This window comes from Oreochromis niloticus, linkage group LG7, assembly GCF_001858045.2.
Source record: "Oreochromis niloticus isolate F11D_XX linkage group LG7, O_niloticus_UMD_NMBU, whole genome shotgun sequence".
Lineage (NCBI taxonomy): Eukaryota > Metazoa > Chordata > Actinopteri > Cichliformes > Cichlidae > Oreochromis > Oreochromis niloticus.
Window position 1 is genome coordinate 37,049,541 of NC_031972.2, and position 23,153 is coordinate 37,072,693.

The 23,153-nt window shown below is 42.8% G+C and overlaps 2 protein-coding genes across 2 annotated transcripts in view; both read left to right on the forward strand.

Annotated features, from left to right (window-relative positions):
- Positions 1–15,772, forward strand: part of LOC102081779 (scavenger receptor cysteine-rich type 1 protein M160) — a 70,632-nt gene extending 54,860 nt beyond the window's left edge. Inside the window, exons 14-17 of the mRNA XM_025908456.1 lie at positions 4,206–4,511; positions 4,590–4,880; positions 15,261–15,349; positions 15,436–15,772. Coding sequence (XP_025764241.1) covers positions 4,206–4,511; positions 4,590–4,880; positions 15,261–15,349; positions 15,436–15,579 — 830 coding nt within the window. The 3' untranslated portion in view covers positions 15,580–15,772. The remainder of the gene's footprint in view (positions 1–4,205; positions 4,512–4,589; positions 4,881–15,260; positions 15,350–15,435) is intronic.
- Positions 15,773–17,039: 1,267 nt separating this feature from the next.
- Positions 17,040–22,652, forward strand: LOC100702478 (E3 ubiquitin-protein ligase TRIM21-like). Its single transcript, XM_019361438.2, has 2 exons — positions 17,040–17,348; positions 20,210–22,652. The coding sequence occupies exons 1-2, from the start codon at positions 17,238–17,240 to the stop codon at positions 21,884–21,886; spliced, it is 1,788 nt and encodes a 595-aa protein (XP_019216983.1). The 5' UTR covers positions 17,040–17,237; the 3' UTR covers positions 21,887–22,652.
- The last annotated feature ends 501 nt before the right edge of the window (positions 22,653–23,153 follow it).

A 23,153-nucleotide genomic window follows, 5' to 3' on the forward strand; every position in this document is an offset into this window, starting at 1 on the left:
ACATTACACTGTTTTACTCTTTGGTGCAGATGTGGATACTGTATTGTTCTTTCTTTGTGATTTTTTTATGTTTAAGTTGGGTTTTTTTGTCTGTTTGGGAGCTGACACAGTCTCTAAGGGGACGGAGTTTCGGGGCGATAACAGGAGGAGAGAAGCTGCAGAGAGGTGTGTAAGACTGCAACTCTGCTTCCTGGTCCCAACTTTGGATAGTCATGGTTTGGGGGGGTTAATAAATTTCACTAGATTTCTAGAAATGAGAGCTGCTCCATTCAAAGTGGGATGGATGCTGTCTTTCCTAAGAAGACCAGGTTTCCTTCAGAAAGTTTCTCACTTATAAAGCCCACATTGTTTTTTTGACATCACTCAGACAGCCAGTAATTTAAGGAGAGCATCTGGCTAAATATGTTACTTCTGGTCTGATTGGGGAGGGGACCACAGAAAAGTCCGATATTACTTTGGCAAAGTTACACACGGTTCAATTTTGATTTTGGTGTTCTTCGACTGATCTAACCAGGTTTCATTACTGCCGACGTGAATTATAATTTTACTGGATTTACATTTACCCTTATCCAGCAGTTTTAAATTTCTGTAAATGTTGCCTGTTCTGGGTCTTGGAAGACAATTGACTATGGTTGCTGGTGTCTCAAAACAGAATCGCCAAAAACTAGTGATTTTGATCCCCAGCAGGTGTGTTTTCGATTGGGTAAAAACAGTCAGACATGTGAACAGGCTGGTGGTGTACCAGGGGCTTCTGTTTAAGACTATGCTTCCTCCTCACTGTCACCCAGTCGTCCTCTTTCCCCTGCTGCTTGGGATAGTCTGCCACGGAAAAACGGCTACATGTATTACAAGTATCATTACGGCTAAAGGAGGCCAAGAAGTAACTAAATATCTGACACAAGGAGGAGGAAAGTGCAGGAGGGACAGGTGAAGAGGTCACCTGCCAGCGAATATGCTATGAGCTAAGCTAAGCTAGCAAAACCCTAAAGATACAGTGAATGAATACTGTGAGTATAAATTAACAAGTGATTACACAAACAATGTGCTTTGGATGAAGCATGTGAATATTACATTATAGAAATAATTAGTTATCTATAAGATTTTAATTAAATTGCTACGCAGATAAGCTACACAAAAACACCACTGTGTATTGGAACAGGGAGTATGACTCTACCGCAGAGAGAGTGAACACCAAGTGACAGCACCACCAAAAGATATCAACTAGGAAGAAACAGAACGACAAATGAAACAACATCCCTTACATTTGTCTTTGAGTTTATCAAACTCAAGTCAAAGGGTCACTCCATAAACGCATGGCACAACATGGAAGGCCCACCTGGACAGGACAAGACTCAGCCGTTAATCTCCACTTGTCCACTGTGAACGACCAGAACAGAGAGGGTGGCTCTTGACACTGAGTGTCTGCCAACCACAGCTTTGATATTCCTCCCCAAGCACCTCAACCCTCATGCACATCTTGCATCATTGGTAGCTCACTTGACAGGGTGAGGCAAAGACTTATAATGGTTTCACCCAAAACCTCAGCTTGTAATAACTCACACCTTTTTATCACACCTTGGCTCATGTGATGAGGCACATGATCAATACTGGGTCAGCGATCGTCTTAAGGAACAACCCCCACTACACTTCTGTGTCCAGTAGTGGACTCAATATTAGAGATGGACCGATCCGATATTACGTATCGGTATCGGTCCGATACTGACGTAAATTACTGGATCGGATATCGGAGAGAAATAAAAAATGTAATCCGATCCATTACATATCAAAAAAGCACCTCAAAAAACTTGCGACACGGCGTAACTCGGCTCATAACCGTAGCACGTCGGAGCAGTGTGCTCACGTGATAGAGCGGCTGTGTGTACTTGTAGCCTCGATAGCAATCCGGCATTTCATCTCCGAGGAAGTTATCCCAGAGAGAAGTAAAGCAAGTGTGTAAGTTCATCTCTGAATGTTTGTAAAGCATTCCCAGGTTAAGCTTAACAACCGATATATGGAGCGACTGCCTCTCTCTCCCTCCGTCTCCTGCTGCTACTTTAGTCATGAACCTGCTTAATGATCAGCTGATCGGCTTTTCTGTCGCGAGTCCGTCTCTCTTCTTTGTTTTTGACCCACTTTGCACCAGAAAGAGGAAACCAGCGGCTGAACAACAGCAGCACGTTTAACCTTGATAAGCTGTTGTTAGAATTTATTTAATATTACTTTCTACACCAGGATCCTTTTCTACGTAGCTGACGGCTGGTAACTGTGCAGGGGCGGATCTAGCAAAGTTTAGCTAGGGGGGCCGATAGGGCATGAACAGGGAAAAGGGGGCACAAAGACATACTTTTCTTTCTTATTCTCATTTAAAATGTCTAGCTTTTAATTAATAAATATCTGAATCTTACACCCAAAGTTTTAATCTTATTTAAAATATATAGAAGTCCATTACTGTATATAGTAACTATGAAGTCTAATATACCCTAGGAAGCTATACTACTTTTTCCTTTGGGAAGTTACCATCTGTGCAGTCTGCAATTCTGTAGAAGAAAGATGTTGAATCTATTTAATTATTCTTGAAAAATAATTTAATTCTGTGCATTTTTTTTTCACACTGCATCAAATTAAAGTTGATTACGTCGATTAAGGATCATGAGGTGGAGGGTGGGGGGTGGTTCCCTATTTTTCTTTTGCTGGGAGTTTGCAACCCTATTAGTTAGGTTGCTTAATATTTCTGCTAAGTACTCTTTAAAATACCAGAATAGGGAGGATGGAGTAGGTTTAAGTTTATTAGATTGATCAGTGTTGCTGAACTGTGAAATATTTTGGGTACAGTGTATTTTTTACATACAGGTATAACAGAATAGCTTTAGTGTTGTTGTTTATTTAAACTTGAGTATGAACTTATACAAAATGCAGCAAGATATTAAAAAAACAGTTTTATTGATTGAAAAACACACTATATCGGATTCATATCGGTATTGGCAGATATCCAAATTTATGATATTGGTATCGGTATCGGACATAAAAAAGTGGTATCGTGCCATCTCTACTCAATATAACAACAAATACTTTTGAAAAATATATTAAAAGCTTTCAGGTGACACTGGATGGTTGGTGTTTATCCTTTGATACACAAGATGCAAGGCGTGCCATCATTAACCATTGAAAAGGTTTGGTGATGAAATATCTACTTTGAAATAAAGAATGGGAGAAAAGGAAAGCATTCATCTCTATAAGCTAGGTCTAGTAGTCGAGAATTAATTTTTGAGAGTTGGGGAAAGGCTTAATTAATTAGCTGTGCATAATGATATGAAACATCCAGTGATTCCTCATCTCTCTACTTTCATTATACGTGACATTCATAAGTAATTAGGATACTGTGGGAGAACAAAGAGTGGATGATGACTGATTACAAACCCTTATGTGTGAGGTAGAAGGTAGAAAAATATGTAGCATTGTTGCAGAAATGACAGCGGTGGCCAAAGAGCAAGAAAAGTTTTGATGTTTGAGATATTGACATCCTGGCAGACTCCACTACTCCTTGTGAATTTTTGTTGGTAGTGGGGGTGGGAGTGACAGTTTTTTTGGCACTTGAAAAAAATTGAATTGAATAAAAATGGAAGATATAAGGAGTTGGAACAGTACGAGTCCCATCACCCCCTGCCTCTATTCTAGCTGTGCACTGCCTGGTGGGAACTACTCAGAAGATGAGAGATTCAGACCTTCTCTTTTGGGGTACTGGGTTCACAGAGCAATATTCAAGGGAAGACAAGATAGGAGGGAGAATTGGGAATAAAGCCATCAAATGAGCATTTACACAAACAGACAACACACCATCACCACCAAAAGGAAAATAAAGAAACATAAAATATAATATGTCAACAAATTTGTCTCTCTGGCCATGTCATGTCCCTCCATCAGCTGCACTGATTTTATTGGTTACACAAGAAAAAGGAACAATACTACACATTCACAAAGGAAACCAGTGGGCTGGGGCTGCAACTACAGCTGTTTTATTATGAAATGTAATTGTGATGCTAACATGTCTCTAGTGTGTGCTGTTATAAAGATGTGTTCTGTTGGTAATGATGAAGTTATGTTGAGTTGTGCTGAGTTTGAATCAGTGAATAGTTGTTTGCTGCCATCTTTTTCTTGTGTGTCTGCTGACTCTGATCTCTCTGTTTGATCTTCTCTGATGTCTCCAGACTCTGTCAGGCTGCTGAATGGTTCCAGTCTGTGTTCAGGCAGACTGGAGGTGAAGTCTAACCAGAGCTGGTCCTCAGTGTGTGAAGCTGACTTTGACCAGCAGGATGCAGAGGTGGTCTGTAGGCAGCTCGGCTGTGGACCTCCTTTGGGCCTCCAGGGGGCGCTCTATGGAGAAGTGGAGGCTCCAGTGTGGAGCAAAGAGTTCCAGTGTGGAGGCCATGAGTCTGCTCTCCTGGACTGTAGAAGCTCAGGCTCAGCTCGAAACAGCTGCTCACCTGGCAAAGCTGTTGGACTCACCTGCTCAGGTAGAAGAGGAGCTGCAGCTTTGATGTGGTTCAAAATCACTTTATTCTTCTACTGATGACTCTCTGCTTTTTCTTCAGTTAATGATGTCAGGCTGGTAGGAGGACCCAGTCGCTGTGCAGGTACACTGGAGTTGAAACATCTGGCAGGATGGAGACCACTGTGTGGCTCTCATGATTCCTGGACCCTGAAAGAAGCAGCTGTTTTCTGTGAACATCTGGACTGTGGCCCAGCTGTTTCTATAGAAAAGGGACGCTCCTCACGCACATCTGCATGGTTGATTACACCTGAGTGTGTTCTATCCACATCTCCTTTGAGGGATTGTGCAACAACAGATTATTCTTACCAAATCCTGAAACTCACCTGTTCAGGTAATCATACTGATGAAATCATTCATGACTTCATATATGACAGAGATTTATGAAGATGTGAAAGATAGCAGCAAGATTAGCAGACTGTCTCCAGCAGTCACAACATGGCAGAAGTTAAGAAATCCTCTAAACCAATGTCCAACCAGCCTGAAGGACTCCTTCAGCCTAACAGCGTTCAAAGTTCATAGACAAGTACAGACACAAAGGCAGTAGGAAATTAAACTAGTTAACAGGTTGTTACAGAACAGGGAGCAGGACAGGAGGAAGGAGAACCTAAGCTGGCAGCAGGAACTAAAACATACCTTGGTCCAGTTGTAGCTCTCGGTGATTCTGGACCACGAATCAGAATCCTGTGACGGCTGAGGGTCAGACACAACTGTGGCCTGCTTTGGTTTCTTGCCCTTTGGTTTTTGTCAGCCACAACAGTTATTGCCTTCTTCAGGGATTGGCAATTTCACATGCTGGCCAACAGGAAGGATGTGGTCTCTGTGGATTGTTTTCAGAAGACCACTTCCATTATCTTTCTTTAGTTGGTAAACAGGAAGGTTGGGCATTTTTCCCACAACTTGGTAAGGTACTGGACTCCATCTTGTTTGTAACTTGTGCTTCCCTTTGAGACCCCAGTTCTTCAGTAGGACTCTGTCTCCTATTTCTAGAGACTGGAAACCAACTCTCTTGTCATAGCCTGGTGAAAAATCAGTTGCATCACATTTTGTACTGTTATAAGCATGGACCAAATAAGGGACATGCTGGCTCCACTGACGTTTCTTCTCTGTGCTTAGAGTACCCAACATTGAAAGCAGCGTTCGATTGAACCGCTCTGGCTGAGGGTCTCCTTGCGGGTGACACGGAGTAGTCCGTGACTTCCTTATCCCCATGTTCTTCAACAAGTCTTTGATCAGACGACTCTCAAAGTCTCGCCCCTGGTCTGAATGGATACGAGCCGGAAGACCATAGTGGACGAAAAACTTATCTACTAAGGTTTTGGCCACTGTTTGAGACGTCTGATTCTTGGTCGGGAATGCCTGGGCATAGCGTGTGAAGTGATCGGTGACCACTAAAACATTTCTCATCCCCTTGGAATCCGTCTCCATTGAGAGAAAGTCAGTGCACACCAGATCCATAGGTCCACTGCTGGAGTTCTGGTGAAGCGGTGTGGCTCTCTGGGCAGGAGTCTTGCGTGTTATGCATTCACCACAACTTTTGATATGTTGCTCAGTGTCTTGCAACATTCTTGGCCAGTAGAATCTCTGACGGAGTAAATCCAGAGTTCTCTCTATGCTGAGGCGTCCTGAGTCATTGTGTACTGATCTCAACACGACGCCATGATACACCTTTGGCAGGACTAGCTGACGGACCTCCTCCCCTGAGTGCCGTTTGGTGATGCGGTAGAGCAGACCGTCACTCAGCAGAGTCAGCTTATCTTTCTCTCTTTTTAGGAGCGATAGCTCCGGACTGTTGCCTGTCCATAAATTCTGTTGGACAGCTTTGACCGCTGGACCAATTACTGGATCCTCTTTCTGTGCCTTAGCGAGATCAGCTTTTGAGACATGTTCCAGGGACTGTAACTCCATTTTAAGAGGAAATGCATAGATGTCAGGGATGCATTCCGGGGAAGCCCCAGTTTGGTCAACACATCTGGTGGGACACTCTGGGCTTTCTGAAACTCGTACACTTTTGCAGATAGTCTCCCATTCAGTGTCAAAGTTTCTGGAGAGGATGTCTGCATCTATGTTATGCTTGCCTGGTCTGTAATGGACATCGAAGTCATATGTGGACAAGGCAGCTAACCATCTGTGTCCCACGGCATTGAGCTTTGCCGTAGACAGAACATAAGTCAAGGGGTTATTATCTGTACGCACTGTAAAGCGCGCCCCATACAGATAGTCATGAAAGCGACCCACCACAGCCCACTTTAATGACAGGAACTCCAGCTGATGTATGGGGTACCTCTTCTCAGCCTGACTTAACTTCCTGCTGGCAAATGCAACTGGCCGTAGGTCCCCTTCTTGTAGCTGGTATAGGACAGCCCCCAGTCCTTTGAAGCTTGCGTCCACGTGGAGCTCATAGGGCTTGGTAGGATCAGCGAAGGCTAATACCGGTGCATGGGTTAGACAGTGGATGATCTGCTGAAAGGCTTTGCTGCAGGAGTCATCCACCGATCTCCAAAAGATTCTGACTCTTTCAAGTAGGACTTGTTGAGGTCTGGACTCTTTTTCTTGCTCTTTTGTGTTGGAGCATAGCCTTTGGTCAGTTCAGTGAGAGGTCTCACAATGGCAGCATAGTTAGCAATGACTCGCCTATAGTATCCGCAGAAACCTAAGAACGATCTCAGAGACTTTAGGTCGTGGGGCTGAGGCCAGGCGGTAACAGCCTCAGTCTTCTGCGGATCGGGAGAGACACCTTGGGCAGACACAATATGCCCAAGGTACTTCACCTGTGGCTGACAAAACTGGCATTTGTCCAGGGAGATCTTTAGTCCTGCTTCTCCAAGACGATCTAGGACTTTAATGAGCCGCTCTTCATGTTCCTCCAGCAACTTTCCGAAGACAATCAGGTCGTCCAAGTAAACCAGGACTTGAAGGAGGTTCATGTCTCCGACTGTTTTTTCCATTAGACGCTGGAAAGTCGCAGGCGCTCCTGTTATTCCCTGCGGCACTCTCTCAAATTGGAAGAAGCCTAGGGGGCAGATGAACGCCGTCTTCTCTTTATCTTCCTCTGCCATTGGAATCTGGTAGTATCCACTACGCAGATCCAGCACTGTGAACCACTTGCTCCCAGACAAAGAATCCAGTGCTTCGTCAATGCAGGGGGTCGTGTACTGGTCTGGCACGGTCCGGCTGTTAAGGAGCCTGTAGTCTATGCACATCCGTATGGTTCCATTTTTCTTCCTAACTATTACAATCGGCGAGGCATAGGGGCTACGGGACTCTTTAATGATGCCGGCACAGAGTAACTCTTGCAGATGTTTTCTTACATCCTCTATATCTGCAGGTGCCAGTCGACGTGATCTTTGCCGAAAAGGTCTTGTGTTAGCCAGGCGGATGGTGTGCTCCACCTCTTTTGCAAGGCCAACGTCCTATTCATGGACTGAGAAGACGTGGGAGCGTTCCGCTAGTTTGTGTTTAAGCCGGTCCTTCCACTCTTCAGGCACAGGAGAGTCACCAAAGTCGATCTGGCTGCTGTCAAATGCTGTCGTCTCTGGTTTTTTACTTGGCATGGAGATGACACTTTCGGTGCGATAAAGGTAACCCATGACGGTTCCAACAGGGATAATGGTTTCCCTGGCGGACTGTTTCTGCACCAGAATCCTGAAGCTATTAACTTGTACCGCATTGGCGGGCACAACCATGGGTTGTAGCAGGACATCACCCGGCAGAGGAGCTAAGGGAGAAGAGTCAAACATCAAGATCTCTTTGCCAACTGTCTGTTGAAAATGAACTTTGCAGGTTATTTGCAAGTCTTTTCCAGGGGGTAAGGACAAGGGATCTGAACCTTGCCAAGTCACACAGCCAACCTGGTCATCCTGAGAGCCTAGGGTGATGGAGTCTGTGAATGTGGGTAGCGACTCCCTGTGAATTTGGATGCCCAGGCTCTTGGTTATGTCACGCCCCTCTTTTCTGCATTCCTGTACCAAATTGCGGACATGGCTGGTGTTAGTGCCAACAATGACAGGAATCTGCTCTTCTTTTGGGCTTGGACAGATCAAGGCAAGGACTGGTACTGTGTGTTTGGTGCCAGTCACTTCAGCCGGACACTCAACATCTACCACAACATAGCCAAGGTAGGGGTAACCGACATTGGACTCACTTAAACCCCAAATGTTGAGACCAGTGACCGAATGCACTGGGATGGAAGGCAGATGGGCTTTGTACCAGGACTCGAATATTATAGTGACCTGTGATCCACTGTCAAATAAGGCATCACAGGGCTGTCCATTCACTTTAAGTGGCACAATACTTGGGGGCCCAATCAGTCCTTCTGGAATTCCAGCTAGGGTGGGAGAAGTCAGAAGACCCTGCTTGACATGTCAGTCAGTGTCAGTGGCATTACTTGTTGAAGTACCTGCACTTTCTTTCAGTGTCTTGACAGTTTGGATGAGCTTTCGTATAACTTTGCTCTGATTTTCAGGATTTTGACACATTGCAACAAAATGTCCATTTTCCCCACAACGGTAACAGAACTGCTCACCCAAAGGCATTCTGTTCTGATAAGGGGTCCTTGTCTTTGAGTTAGCCTCTACTGCTGCCACGGTAGCCAGTTTTAAAGAGGAGTCTGGAGCAGTATCTCTTTGGGCTACTTTCTGCTGCAGTCTTTTCACTTGTTTTTTCAAAGCAGTCAGTTCTTTGGTGTCACTGTGCTCACTTGACTGCACTGAGGACGAGCCTTTCTCTTTGACATCAGGAGGCTTAGTCATGCAGGTGGCTAACTTGGCCTTAAGCTCTTTAACCTCAGCTTTGAGACTTTGTATTTCTGTATTGCCAGTCCCTGAAGCTTTTGTCTGTACATGCTGGACTGAGGTATTTAGTTTTCTCCTTGATGCCTCATACTCTTCTTCTGTGCGAATCTCACTTAAGAGTTGGAGGAAAGTTGGAGGATTGGACTTTCTTTCTCTCAGGCGCAGATTAATTAGCATGAGATCGGAAGCAAGAGCCCCTCTCACAAGTTGTTCTAGGCGAGCCTTGTCTTTGCTAGAAGCTGGAAATCCTCCTCTCTGAACAACTTTACTGAGGGCCCTCTCCAGACGCCTCAGAAAATCAGACAGTTTTTCACTTGGTTGTTGCTGCATTAAGTGGAAAGCAAAATAGAGATCATCCCCAGACTCAGCACTGCCAAATGCGCTTTCCAACGCCTCCAAATATTCAACAGGGCCTGCCTCGGGGTCTGACTCCTGAACCGATTTGGCAATCTCCAATGCTGGCCCCTTTAAACTTTCTATCAACCAGCGCCTTTTCTCCTTGTCTGTGCAGTCACTTTCCTCTACTATGAGCCATGCCTGCTCAAGCCAATGGTCAAAGGGGTCTTCACTAGGGGGAACTGGCAAGTTCCCTGAAAACAGCCTCAAACGCCGATAACCACCTTCAGCTTGTGGTTTACGTGCCTTCTCCAAAAAAATCACCAACCGCTTGCAAGACAGACTCAGTGGAGTTTACGGAAAGATCAGAGCTGGGCTGCGGAGGAGCAGGGCTGAGAAATAAGCTTTTTATGTCTTCAATAGTCCTACCCTCAGTGTCTAGGAGACTCTTCAACTTCACAGCAAAATCATCAGGAGCTGCACATTCATTAAAAGTCACTATCGGCCATTTCTCACCACTGTGCTGGTCCAGCACTTCCTTGGGTGCATTATCTTTAGGTATGCTTTTTTTGCACTCGCAGAGAACCATTAGGCAGCTCAAAGGGGTGTGGAACAAGCGCCCTCTAACCCGGACTCGCCCTAGACACTTAATAGTCTCCAAGGTTTCTTCTATCTGGGCCATTTCCACTTCTTCTGGAACCAGAACCAAGAGTGCTTTAGCTTCCTCCAAACCTTCACCCCGACACCACCTCTTCAGCTCTGCAACAAGCCCAGTGTGGTCTGCCATACTCTTTATAGCCAAAAATACTAAGAAATGTAAACTAGCTACTGTAGGTTAACTTTTAACTTTTTTTTCTTTCTTTTTTTTAAGCGTGTTGCCCCTTTAATACTTCTATGAGACCCAAAAACATCCCAGCAGTGCCTCCATTTTATGTAGCCCTTATTTACTCAATACTATTAAATAAATGGGCTTTGGGTTCTTTTCCTAGTGTACTCTCGTACGATATTCTTAAATTAACTTCTCTTTTGTTTCTGGGATCAATGAAGCTTATTCCTTAACAGTAGCACTACACACTAAAATGAACAACAGTGTCTAACGGTGCAGTAAATCATGTCATACACATTGTATAGTAGAGCATTGCAACCCTCTTTTAATTTACCAAACAATGATAAACAACAAAATAATAAAATGGCAGGTTTCAGTATTCAGGGAAACCAAAAAACACAGCAATTTACCAGCTGTACACAGAATCTCCACATATACAGTGTAAACCACCAGTGATAAAACAATTATAGTCCCAAACTAAACCTAAAGCCGGCAGAAATAAATCCTACGTTGCAGGCCTGTATTGCTCCAGTATAAATCCAAAACGACCTCCAAACCGGAAGTTCTTCACTCAACGAGCAAAAAATAAATAAATACACTCAGTACCTTGTGAAACTTGCAACTGCCACCAGATTAATCCAGGCAACAGGTTGTCTTCAGCTCGTTCAGAAACACTCCGCTCTGAATGCAGTAGATGATGAGATGAGGTCCGTGATCTCCACGTGCTCCACAAGCTACCTGTTTTAGCTTCCCACGTTGCCAGAGGTACTCAGAGTGACGCGGGCACTCAGAGTGACTATCTGGGGTCTGTCTGTCGCTATCCAGTTCGGTAACAATCCTCTGCAGCTTTTTACGTCCCACAACTTTAGCGAAACGGCAGTCTACAGTAGTCCTTATTAGCGAATGGCTGGGTTAGCCTCACTTTAACTTAATGCATGCACGGCCGCAGTAAACAAAACACACAGTGCAGCAGCTTCATGCCGAATATGGCAAGCCATTAGTGCCAAAATTCGCCACTTTTCTAACCCGTTTGGTTAAGAAATGGCGTAAAAAACGCCTTTTAATTATTCAAAACGCCGAAAAAACTTTACGTGTCATGTCACTAGCCTACCGACACTGTGACTTATCTTTCCGAAAAGTCAAAACACACTTACTACTAGTACATAAAAACAAGCTAACTTCTCCGGATGCTCCGTGTAACTCACGCACCACCACCCTCTCTCCTTGCGCTCTCTTTTTTCTTTCCACCCTGTGTTACCTTCACAGACCATATCCCCGTAGGAAATTACAGTTCTCCCAAGCCAGAGGTTCCCAAAGTGTGGGGCCCGCCCCAGAGCCATTGCAGGGGGGGCACGGTATGAAAAGAAAAAAAAAAAGAGCGCTTGGACACTGTGGACAGGTTTTTGACGGGGCTCCCACATAAACGCAAAGCAGGAGATGAAGCATCGCCAAATATGTTTCCAAACCAACTTCCTTCCAAGCCAAAGACAGGAAAATATGGTGAAGCATGTCTTCCCTTTGGCTTCACCTGCACAAGTGCCAAGGTAGGTCTCCCCTGCAAAATTAGTTTCCCTGCGTCGGGAGCACGTGCTGGGCTCTCCAAATCACGGACAAACAGGATCCCACATTCTTGATTTTTAGTTCAGAAACACTTCTTGTAATAACTAACTACTCCTGACATTTTGGACATGTTAGCTCTTTATGCAGTAAAGTTACAGTGGGATACAAATAATATCAGGCTGATCCTGCCGCAATTTGTTCCCCCTGTTCAAATCACGGACAAACAGTATCCCACAGCTGTTTATGTGTTTAAACCCATTTTGCAAACATTTTTGCAAACACCGAACATTTTTCTTGTAAAAAAGGGGGGCCTGGCAAAAAAAGTTTGGGAACCAAGCAATTCACAAGAAAAGAGAGATAACTTATTTTAAACAATGCAAACATGTTTTTAATAATTTTACATGAATTTTGATCTTTTTAATAAACAGGAAAATTGAACAAATTTGGTATTTATATTCTTAGACTTTACTTATCTTTTACTATTTATGCATCTTTTTAACCCGGGTTACATAAGTAAGTAGTACAGAGATTTGATGGAGTTATACCATTGTCAGAATCCTTATAGCACAGGCGGGGGGTGTGGTAGCAACCTTCAACTCCAGCTTATTATTCAATCAAAGACCCAGACAGAGTTTTAATTCATTTGAATGCCTTATGTGCGATCGTGGCTCAAGAGTTGGGAGTTCGCCTTGTAATCGGAAGGTTGCCGGTTCGAGCCCCGGCTTGGACAGTCTTGGTCATTGTGTCCTTGGGCAAGACACTTCACCCGTTGCCTACTGGTGGTGGTCAGAGGGCCCGGTGGCGCCAGTGTTCGGCAACCTCGCCTCTGTCAGTGCACCCCAGGGTGGCTGTGGCTACAATGTAGCTTGCCATCACCAGTGTGTGAATGGGTGGATGACTGGATGTGTAAAGCACTTTGGGGTCCTTAGGGACTAGTAAAGCGCTATACAAATACAGGCCATTTTTTTTTATTTTCTCACATTTCTTTTCAAATAAAAATGTAACCATTAGAGAAAATGACCCAGCTGTCTTAGCTAATTATCAATCAATCAATCAATCAATTTATTTATAAGCACATTTAGACCTGGTAGTAGCAACCTTATCAACAAAAAACTGTAAAAAGCTTCCACAGGTGGCTGGAGACACTGGTAAGTGCGTGGTGGGTGAAGGGTTGATACAAGAATTAATGGTGTTGAATAAGACATGGGCAGTGTTGGGGAGTAACAGAATACAGGTACTGGCCTTATGTATTTAAAATACAAAATATGAGTAACTGTATTCCGTTATGGTTATCATTTAAAAAGGTGGTAGTGAGAATACAGTTACTTTGTTGAAATAACGGGATTACACGGTGGTCTTTTCCTGTTTCATATGTTAGGCTGCGCTCTCTCTGTTTTTGGTAATTCCACGCCGGTGGAAACCCAAACAAAACACGCATTAAGAGGCTCTAATGCCTGTGTCTCAATGTCGCGGCCCATTTCACCTCTACTTGCAGCCCGCATAATAACGTGAGGAAACATTGTTTAAAATTATTTTTCAAATAATGATTTAATATGAAGGCAATAGGCAGAGTGTTACAGACATAGCCCTAAAGAAAGTAGCCTCATGGGCAGTGTAGCCCAGTTGTAAGTAAGCTATTAAGACTCAACTGTACACTGTGTTCGTGTTTTCCTCCAAAACAATAAGTTCCGTTGGAGCAGCCTTTCAACGCCTCTCTCTGTCTCTCGCTAGCAAAGTTGACCCAGACAACAAAGTAAAGCTAGTTTTCGGTTACAGCCCGACACGGAACCCGACGTATTAACCAGAGGTCCCTTTACTACGATTTGGAGCCGCGGACCTGTTTTATATACGCGCGGAATAGTTTTCTATACGTGATCGCTGCAAAAAGTGCAGCCTTACCTAATGTCCACACTATTGTTACTCATTTTATATTAAGATTTAAAAATCTAGTTGGTATTGCTATGGCGAGTAACCGTCAGTAATAGTAATAAATCACACAGCAATAGTACATTCATGCAGTTGTAAAAAGCATGATAAAAAATTAAGTGATCCAATGTATTCAGAATATGTTACTCTCTTTGAGTAACGTAACAGAATACGTTACAAAATACATTTTGGGGCATGTATTCTGTAATCTGTAGTGGAATACATTTTAAAAGTAACCTTCCCAACACTGGACACGGGGCCTGTAACAGTTATTAGAGATGATGTCTGATACTTAATACTTCGTTTTTGTAGTTTTGATCTTTTTGCCATTTTCCTTCCACTTTTCTGCAGGTCCTTCTGAGAGTGATATTTCTTAACCAGGGATTTGTTTTAGGTCTAATGTACTTAGTTTTAAAAAGAGAAACAGCATCAAGAAAATGCTGAACAAAGTGAGCAGATGATCAGCACTGAGCTTAAGGGAGTAATTGTCCAAGGGAAGTGCACCAATATTCTCATAAACAGCAGAAAAATGTCCAGCAATAGCAGAAGTGATGATGCGGAATTTGCACGCAGGTAAAAGAGGTTTAACTCATGGACATGGTGCAGAAATTTGGATTATAACAGGCATCTGACCAGAAAAGTTGAGCTTGCAAATGTAAATATCAAGTAGCTGCAGACCACAAGATAAAACTAAATCCAAAGTATGTCTGTGCTTGTGGGTGGGATCCCTGACTGATTGAACAAGCTTGGAACGAGCTTGGAAATAAAGGCGTCTGGACTTCTTTAAGTTTCCTGAAGACGTTTTACATCTCATCTGAGAAGCTTATTGAGTTCTAAGGTCAAATGGTGGCGTGTCACAGATTTAAGCCCTGTGGGAGGGTACCCAAGAGGGACATGGACCCCCTAATGATCCTCTACCTAATCACACGAGCCAAGGTGTGAAAACGGGTGTGGGTCACAGTCTGCCACCTACTTGCTGTTGGCTATTTGTGGGGGGTTTTCCATTTATTTTTATTACACAGAAACTAACACGTGTTTCCAGCTAATAATCACACACTTTTTAAGTTTGCTTAAGGTTATTAACATGTTATTAATAAAAAAGAAGGCAGTTTAGCATTTTGCAGCTCTGTAATAAGCTCTGCTTATTACACAGAAACTACCAGCATTAATTGAATGGTAATAACTTAGAAATTACCACACTATTACGTTCTTTTTTCTCCCTTTTTATCCTACTATTTCCACTTTAATACAAAGATGAATGTGTTTTTATCAGCTCCAACAGATTTCACAGTTCTCATCACCATGCTCATCCTACCGCTGACTCTGCTGCTGGTGATCACTGCCCTTTATTTCTACTGTCAGGTACTGAACACATGTTTGTATCTGAGAATGAAGCCCTCAGCCTGTGATGCTGTCACTCTGATCTCTCTGTTGTCATGTGTCTCCAGGCCAACAGGGGGCAGAAATCCAGCAGACAGGAGAACACTGAGCTGCTTGACTCTAATCAGGGTGTTTGTGCAGGTGAAGGAGTGCCGGCTGCAAATAAAAGAGTTCAGCAGGACCTCCAAGGAGCTCATCCTACAGCCACATGAATTAATCAGCTGATGTGAGCGACCATCAGCTCAGTTTTCTGCTGAAGACTTAAATCTGTAAACACACCTCACTAACAAATATCTTCACTAATAATTCTGAAATGTAGAGATAGAGCGCCCACCAGGGAAGGCGGTGAGGCATCAGCAAGAAGAGCGTGGAAAAAACAACTTGGATCTTGACACTCAGCATGTCGACATAGAGTCTGTCAAATATAAAAGCATCACTTTTAGGCTGAGGAGTTTCTTCAAGTTGAGTAAAAAAGATTTTGAAAATGCACAGTGTAACACTGGAATCTGGATCATTTACAGCGCAGTCAAACAGGCCTTGATGTCAGCTGTCGACTTCTTGGTAACCTCTGGTCACTATGGAAGAATGTGGATTCTTTCACTGGCAGTCTTCTAGTGAAATTGGTGCTGCACTGAAAAGCTCCCTCGCTTTGGTGTCTGCAGGCTGACGAGCTCGCTGCAGTTTGCATGGAAAACACAGACTTGTCTGCAAAAGTTAGTCAACTGCTCACAGACTAGTTTCAATATCCTTTTACTTCCACTTATGTAAGAAAGATGTTTTTAGTATTTAGAAGAAGTAGCCTCACCAGTGTTGCTGTGATGTTTCATGCTGTGTTTTCTTTTTAATTACTCCTTCTGGCTTTTATTATCCCCTCTTCCTGTTTGCATCAGCCATTAAAAGCTCACAGTCACTTCATTTTGTAGTTTCATGTGTTTGCATTTGATCCTTGGCCGACAGGATACTGCTCCCTTCATCCAACACTAACATCACAGAAGAACACAAGGTTATTGTTTATTTCCTTTATCCTTAACAAAATCTTCATGTGATTCATTTTCAAAATAAATATTTGCTTTAACTGGAAAAACATTTATCTTTTGTAAAGTGGTATGTTATAAAAGTATGTCACCCATCAAATAAACTAATGGATGTGTTCTCTAAATATAACACAGAGAAGGAAAAGTTTATAGTTTGTAACACTCTAAAAAAAAAATTGAATTAAGAAGAATAAGTTAAACTTTTGTAGATTTTGCTATTAAATTGATATTCTTCCTAATCATTTGTATTGAGTATGATGTTTTGAATTATATTGTGGAATATGTGTTGTACCATCCCTGATAAGCATCACAGTCTTTGTTTTCTTGGGTCAGTCAGGGCTTTAAATCCCTTTACATCTAAGTTTGGCTCCAAATTCCAGGAAGGGGGTCTACACGGCCAGCATCTGTTAACCTGCCCGGTGTGTTCCCTGTCTGTTTTTCCACCTCATGGATTTTGTACTTTCAACTGACGTCATCCTCAGCAAAAGGATTGCTTTTTCTTTATTTTAGTCTTTCACTAAGTCCTGTGTTTTTGTCCTTTAATCTGCAAGTCCTGACACTTTGAGGAAGTTGAGGACGATTAAGTCTAAATAAATGAAGTTAAAGAATAATGTCGAAGTTGATGAAGTGAAAATAGTTGAAGTAGAAAATGAAAAAGAAAAAAACACTCACTGAGAAGAGGAAAAAGAAGTGTTGATTGCAGTTTTTAAACTTGTGCAAAGGTCAGGATGAAAGATGAGGTCAAAACTGGCTGATTCCTGTAAAGGGAGAGGCAGCAAAACCAGACAAACAGCTGCAGGTAGAGGACGAGCAACACCTGAAAGACGAGAAGTTCAATGTCAGTTTCCAGAAGTGAAAGTAAAAGTGTAAGAGAGCACCAGGAGAGCTGCAGTCGAGTGTCTAAAGAAGATTCACCGGAGTCCATCAGGTTTCTCTCAGCAACAGTGGTGAGTGCAGCTGATCACATTTACTGTTTCTACACAAATCTTCAGTTCACTCTGTTCACTTCATGCTAACTGATCACAGTCACATTGGTCCCATAAAAATCTGTTCATGTAGCAACAGATTCAATGTAGAAACATCGAGCTGCTGTGTGAAACAGTCTCACTGCGGCACTGCTCAGGACTGTGAACTCAATCTCTGTGCTTTGGATTTCAGACTAACTCCAAACTTCCTGCTCTTATTAACTTTTATTGGTCACTTCCTGCTCGTATTGTTGTTTATTCATCACTTCCTGTTTTGATTACTGTTTATTTATCACTCCCTGTTTTTATTTCTGTTAATTCAATGCTTCTTCTTCTTGTCATTGTTTATACAACACTTCCTACTCTTATTCATTACTTCCTGCTCTTATTACTAGCTATGTCCCAATTCATAGCCTGCATCCTTCGGAGGACCCGGCCTTCATGGTCTAGGTGGGCCAGGTCCTTCGAAGACCGAGAAGGCTGGAAGTGCGAGGCTGTGAAATGGGACGGTCTAGCCTTCAGATTTGCATCACCAGCTGTCTCAGTGGAGTTTATTAAATTCAGCCATGTGCTCCTCGCTCACTAAAATATAAAAGGACATTGGAGTAAATTCTCGACCATCTCACACTTTTGTTTAATCTGTTTTCTGTCTGACGTTTATTCAGCTGTGTGAAAACTATAACTTTAATCTCAGCCAAACCGATATACTCAGGAACAAATAAAACACTGAAAAAAGCAATACAAAAACATTTTTAAGTTATCTAAGTGACTGTATCATAACCTGAGTAGCAAAAGACTGCGGGAGGTCTGAAAATGATGTGTCAGGAGTTTGCTGTTCTCGCCGGCTCTGGTGAGCCTTGAACCCCCGGTCAGCTATCGAGCTGGTGGGTAACAGGTGTCTCCAAAAACGTCAGAGCACTTTTGCAAATATGCGATGTCTTGATAAACCGCAGCACGGTGGCACGGTGGTTAGCACTGTTGCCGCACAGCAAGAAGGTCCTGAGTTCAGTTCCACCATCAGGCCGGGGTCTTTCTGTGTGGAGTTTGCATGTTCTCCCCGTGTTTGCGTGGGTTCCCTCCGGGTACTCCGGCTTCCTCCCACCGTCCAAAGACATGCAGCTTGTGGAGATAGGTTAATTGGATAATCCAAGTTTCCACTAGGGGTGAATATGCGAGTGAATGTGAGTGTGAATGGTTGTCTGTCCCTGTGTGTTAGCCCTGTGACAGACTGGCGACCTGTCCAGGGTGTACCCTGCCTCTTGCCCTATGACAGCTGGGATAGGCTCCAGCGCCCCCTGCGACCCTGAAAAGGATAAGCGGAAGCGAATGGATGGATTGATAAACCAAGCAGATATTTGAAGTTTACACAGCTACATTCTCACCTGAAAATATCTTGAAGTTTATTTTGTGACCCAGAAATAAACTTCAACCCCAGGGATAGGTTGGGGCACGAAGGATACACCCGACCCATCCTTCAAATCTGGGGAACTGAAAGACACATTTGTCAGACGCATTTGGAGCAGCCTTCAAATTGGGACAACCTTCGTCGCCTGGCTTTGACGTAATCACCTTCAAATGCGGCCTCCGAAAGATACGGCCTATAAATTGGGAAATACCCACTGTTTATTCATCACGTCCTGCTTTTTAAGTGTTTATTCATCACTTCCTGTACTTATTTCTGTTGATTAAGTGCTTCCTCTTCTTACCATTTTTTATACAACACTTCCTACTCTTATTCATCGCTTCCTGTTTTTATTACTGTTTATTCATCTCTTACTGCTCTCTTGGTCCCAGATCAGTTGTCAGTTCTTCTCAGAAACACCAAGGAGCACAAAATTAGATTTTTCCTTGTGAGGGACCAAGCAGCACAGGCATAGAGGACACGGAAAAAAATGTCTTCAGAATGGGTTTTCTTTATTTTCACCCCCCAAAAAGTTCAAAACATAATTAGTGGGCCCATAAAAGAGGTCAACTAAATATAACTCTACAAAAAGGAACTTCCACAAACTTAACCAAACAAAGTTGACACAGCCAAACCATTTAAATGCAATAGGGAGAAACAAAACCAAACACCAATACTACCTAAGCACAAAAAAACATAACTAAACCTAAAACATCCCTGTTTCCGACAAGCACTTGATTGTGGTTTCAAAGTCCTCAGTCCTTGGCCACACTTTTTACCCAGACAGGAAACAGCCATGTCCCCAAACCAGGTAACTCTAAGAAAAAGAAACACAATTAGTATAACAAAAAACATCTTTAGAAAAAAAACACACAATGCTATTATGTATGCACTTCATAATATCACTGTTAGGTTTAAGTGAAGACATTTATTAATTATATTACTGAAATAACTACAAACCAAACTAATGAAGTGAATGAATGGACTGGTTCTACCCATGTGTGGCTGATGCCATCACATTCTTGCACTTTTTATTTTTGGAGAATTGGTCAACTGAGACAGTCTCAATAAACAGATTTTGACCTACTGACAAATTCATAGGTTCAAATTTGGTTGTTTTGTTGGGACCAGAAAGTACATTACACGTTATTCAAGAATTGTCAGAAGTTGATAATATGCCAGTCACCTAAGGTAACTACATGTTGGGGCCGTAACAAATGGAGTCATTTTGGAGATTTACACACTTTTTATATTCACTTGCAGTTTTGGTCATTCCTCATCACTCTGCTTTTTACAGGAATATAAATCCCTTCACAGCAGACCAATAGTAACTCGAACTGCTGACAGACACATGTAAAGGATACAAACCTGACACTTTTTTCTTTTCTTTTCTTTTAGTGAATTTAAAAACAAACGTGTTTCTTTTTTTTTTCTCCGTCAGAGTGCACACATGTCTGCTGCCAGCAGTCTACGATCTGAAGATCAGTTTCTGTGCTCCATCTGTCTGGATGTGTTCACTGATCCGGTTAGCACACCATGTGGACACAACTTCTGCAAAAACTGCATCACTCAGTACTGGGACACAAATCAGAGGTGTCAGTGTCCCATGTGTAATGAGACTTTCAACACTAGACCTCATCTGAGGGTCAACACCTTCATCTCTGAGATGGTCGCTCAGTTCAAATGTGAAGTTCAGCAGAAAGCCAGCAGCAGCAGCTCAGAGCAACAAGCTGCCAAACCAGGAGAAGTTCCCTGTGACATCTGCACTGGAACCAGACTGAAGGCCCTGAAGTCCTGCCTGGTGTGTCAGGAGTCCTACTGTCAGACTCACCTGGAGCCTCATCTGACAAAGAAAGGCCTCAAAAAACATCAGCTGATTGAGGCTGTGGAGAAGCTGGAAGGCAGGATGTGTAAGAAGCACGATAAACCTCTGGAGCTGTTCTGTAAGAGCGACCAGACATGTGTTTGCATGCTCTGCTCTGTTTCAGACCACAAGAACCACAAATTTATTCCTCTGAGAGAAGAATATGAAGGAAAGAAGGCAGAGCTGGAGAAGACAGAGGCTGAAATTCAGCAGATGATCCAGAAGAGACGACTGAAGATTCAGCAGATCAAAGTGTCAGTGAAGATGAGTAAATGTGCTGCAGACAGACAGAAAGCAGAAGGTGCTCAGGTCTTCACTGCTCTGAAGGAGTCTGTTGATAGAGGCCTGAAGGAGCTCATAAAGGAGATTGAAGACAAACAGGAAACTACAGAGAAACAGGCTGAAGGTCTCATCAAAGATCTGAAACAGGAAATCTCTGAGCTGAAGAAGAGAAGCTCTGAGGTGGAGCAGCTGTCACACTCTGAAGGCCTTGTCCACTTCCTCCAAAGCTTCTCGTCCCTAAAAGCTGCTCCACCCACCAAGAACTGGACAGAAGTCAGCATCCATCCACCATCATATGAGGGGACTGTGGTGAGAGCTGTGGCTCAGCTGGAGGAGACACTCAGGAAACTCAGGAAGAAGAAGCTGTCTGAGGCTGAGCTGAAGAGGGTCCAGCAGTATGCAGTGGATGTGACTCTGGATCCTGATACAGCAAGTCCTGTTCTCATCCTGTCTGATGATGGAAAACAAGTGCACTGTGGTGATGTGAAGAAGAATCTTCCAGACAACCCAGAGAGATTTTCTTACTGTGTTAATGTTTTAGGAAAGCAGAGTTTCTCTTCAGGCAGATTTTACTTTGAAGTTCAGGTTAAAGGAAAGACAAAATGGGATTTAGGAGTGGCCAGAGAGTCGATCAACAGGAAGGGAAAAATCACAGCGACTCCTCAGAATGGTTTCTGGACTGTAGCATTGAGGAATGGAAATGAATACAAAGCTCTTACTGACCCTTCAGTCCCCCTCTGTCTTCAGTCTGGTCCTGAGAAGGTGGGGGTGTTTGTGGATTATGAGGAGGGTCTGGTCTCCTTTTATGATGTAGGTGCTGCAGCTCTTATTTACTCCTTTACTGGCTGCTCCTTCACTCACAAACTCCACCCATTCTTCTGTCCCTGTCTGAGTGATGGTGGTAATAACTCTGCACCTTTGATCATCTGTCCTGTTAATCAAACTGAGTTGATCAATGAAGGGAACAAATGAACTTATTCAGTGTAAATACTCTACAGTCTCCATGTTTACTGTAGAATCTGATTATTGGGGACTCTGATTCACACTTTGATTTGATTCTCATGGAATTCGATGCAAACAGAAGAAAAGATGAATCAGGAAATGTTCCCACTAATAGAGAGACTCGAGCTGCCAGGCAGGAGGAAAAAAGGAAGACCTCAGAGGAGGTTCATGGATGTAGTGAAGGAGGACATGCAGAGGGTTGGTGTGACAGAGACCAACACTCTGCATGTCCTAAATGAGACATTGGAGTTTTGTTCAGTGTTCATTTTAATCAGGTTTTATTTTTTTAGTTTTTGGAGACCTGAATGAAATCACTTTAGGTGACTTGGGGTTTTTTAGGTTTTTAATATGTGCTCTAAAAATAATGATAAATTAAAATATGTTCAGATTTATAGACCTGCTTTTATTTGGTCTGTTTCATTGTTTCTATCAGTATCCTTTGATATTTTTTAATGCTACCATTTTGTGTTTTCAGTCATAAGATTTGTAAGTTAAACTGGAGAATACAGTTTCATAAACTGCCCTAGAGCTCCCTCTAGTGGCTGCATTGTAATATTGTTTTCATTACTTTGGAAAAAGAAAAATAGAGGAAGTGGAAAATCCAAGATGGCTGAACATAATTCCGAAGTATTATTGTTTTAAGTTGATATGGACCTTAACCTCCTAGGACCTGGCGTCCACATATGTGGACATCACATTTTGGGTTATTTAGACCAAAATACTCAATTTTGCTCTACATGGGCCTGATATCCACTTACAAGGACATTATACTGCTATTGTTCTATCAAAATTTTAAACGAATATCCTCATATGTGGCTCTCATTTTTCTTAGAAACAAAAATTAGGCTTAATTGTAAATGGCACCAAATTGTATTCAAAATTGAGACACACTTATGGAGCTCCACAATTCTTTTCCTGGTGTTTTGGTTGACATCTCTCGTTTTTCCCATTTCAAAGAAACAGGCTCTGTGTTTTGCCTTATATGCATCCACAGGTGTGTCACCAATTTACTCACATGGACTCTACTAACCTATCAGAAGCTTCTTAAGCTCAGAATGGAATCGTCTGGAGTTTTCTTATTAATTAACAATAAACTTAGTGTATATGTACTCCTACATTTGATGAAAGTGATAAAAAATAGACAGCTCTGTCTCTCTTTATTCTGACATTTAACTAATTCAAAAGATATTTCAATATTTATTTATCCAAAACAAAACAAGTTTACTCTAAATTGATG

Excerpts from the sequence above, each read along its gene's own strand:
- LOC100702478 (XM_019361438.2), top strand. The coding sequence starts at position 17,238 with ATGTCAGTTTCCAGAAGTGAAAGTAAAAGTGTAAGAGAGCACCAGGAG. Across the intron at positions 17,349-20,209 it reads GGTTTCTCTCAGCAACAGTG|AGTGCACACATGTCTGCTGC; the intron begins GTGAGTGCAGCT and ends TTTCTCCGTCAG.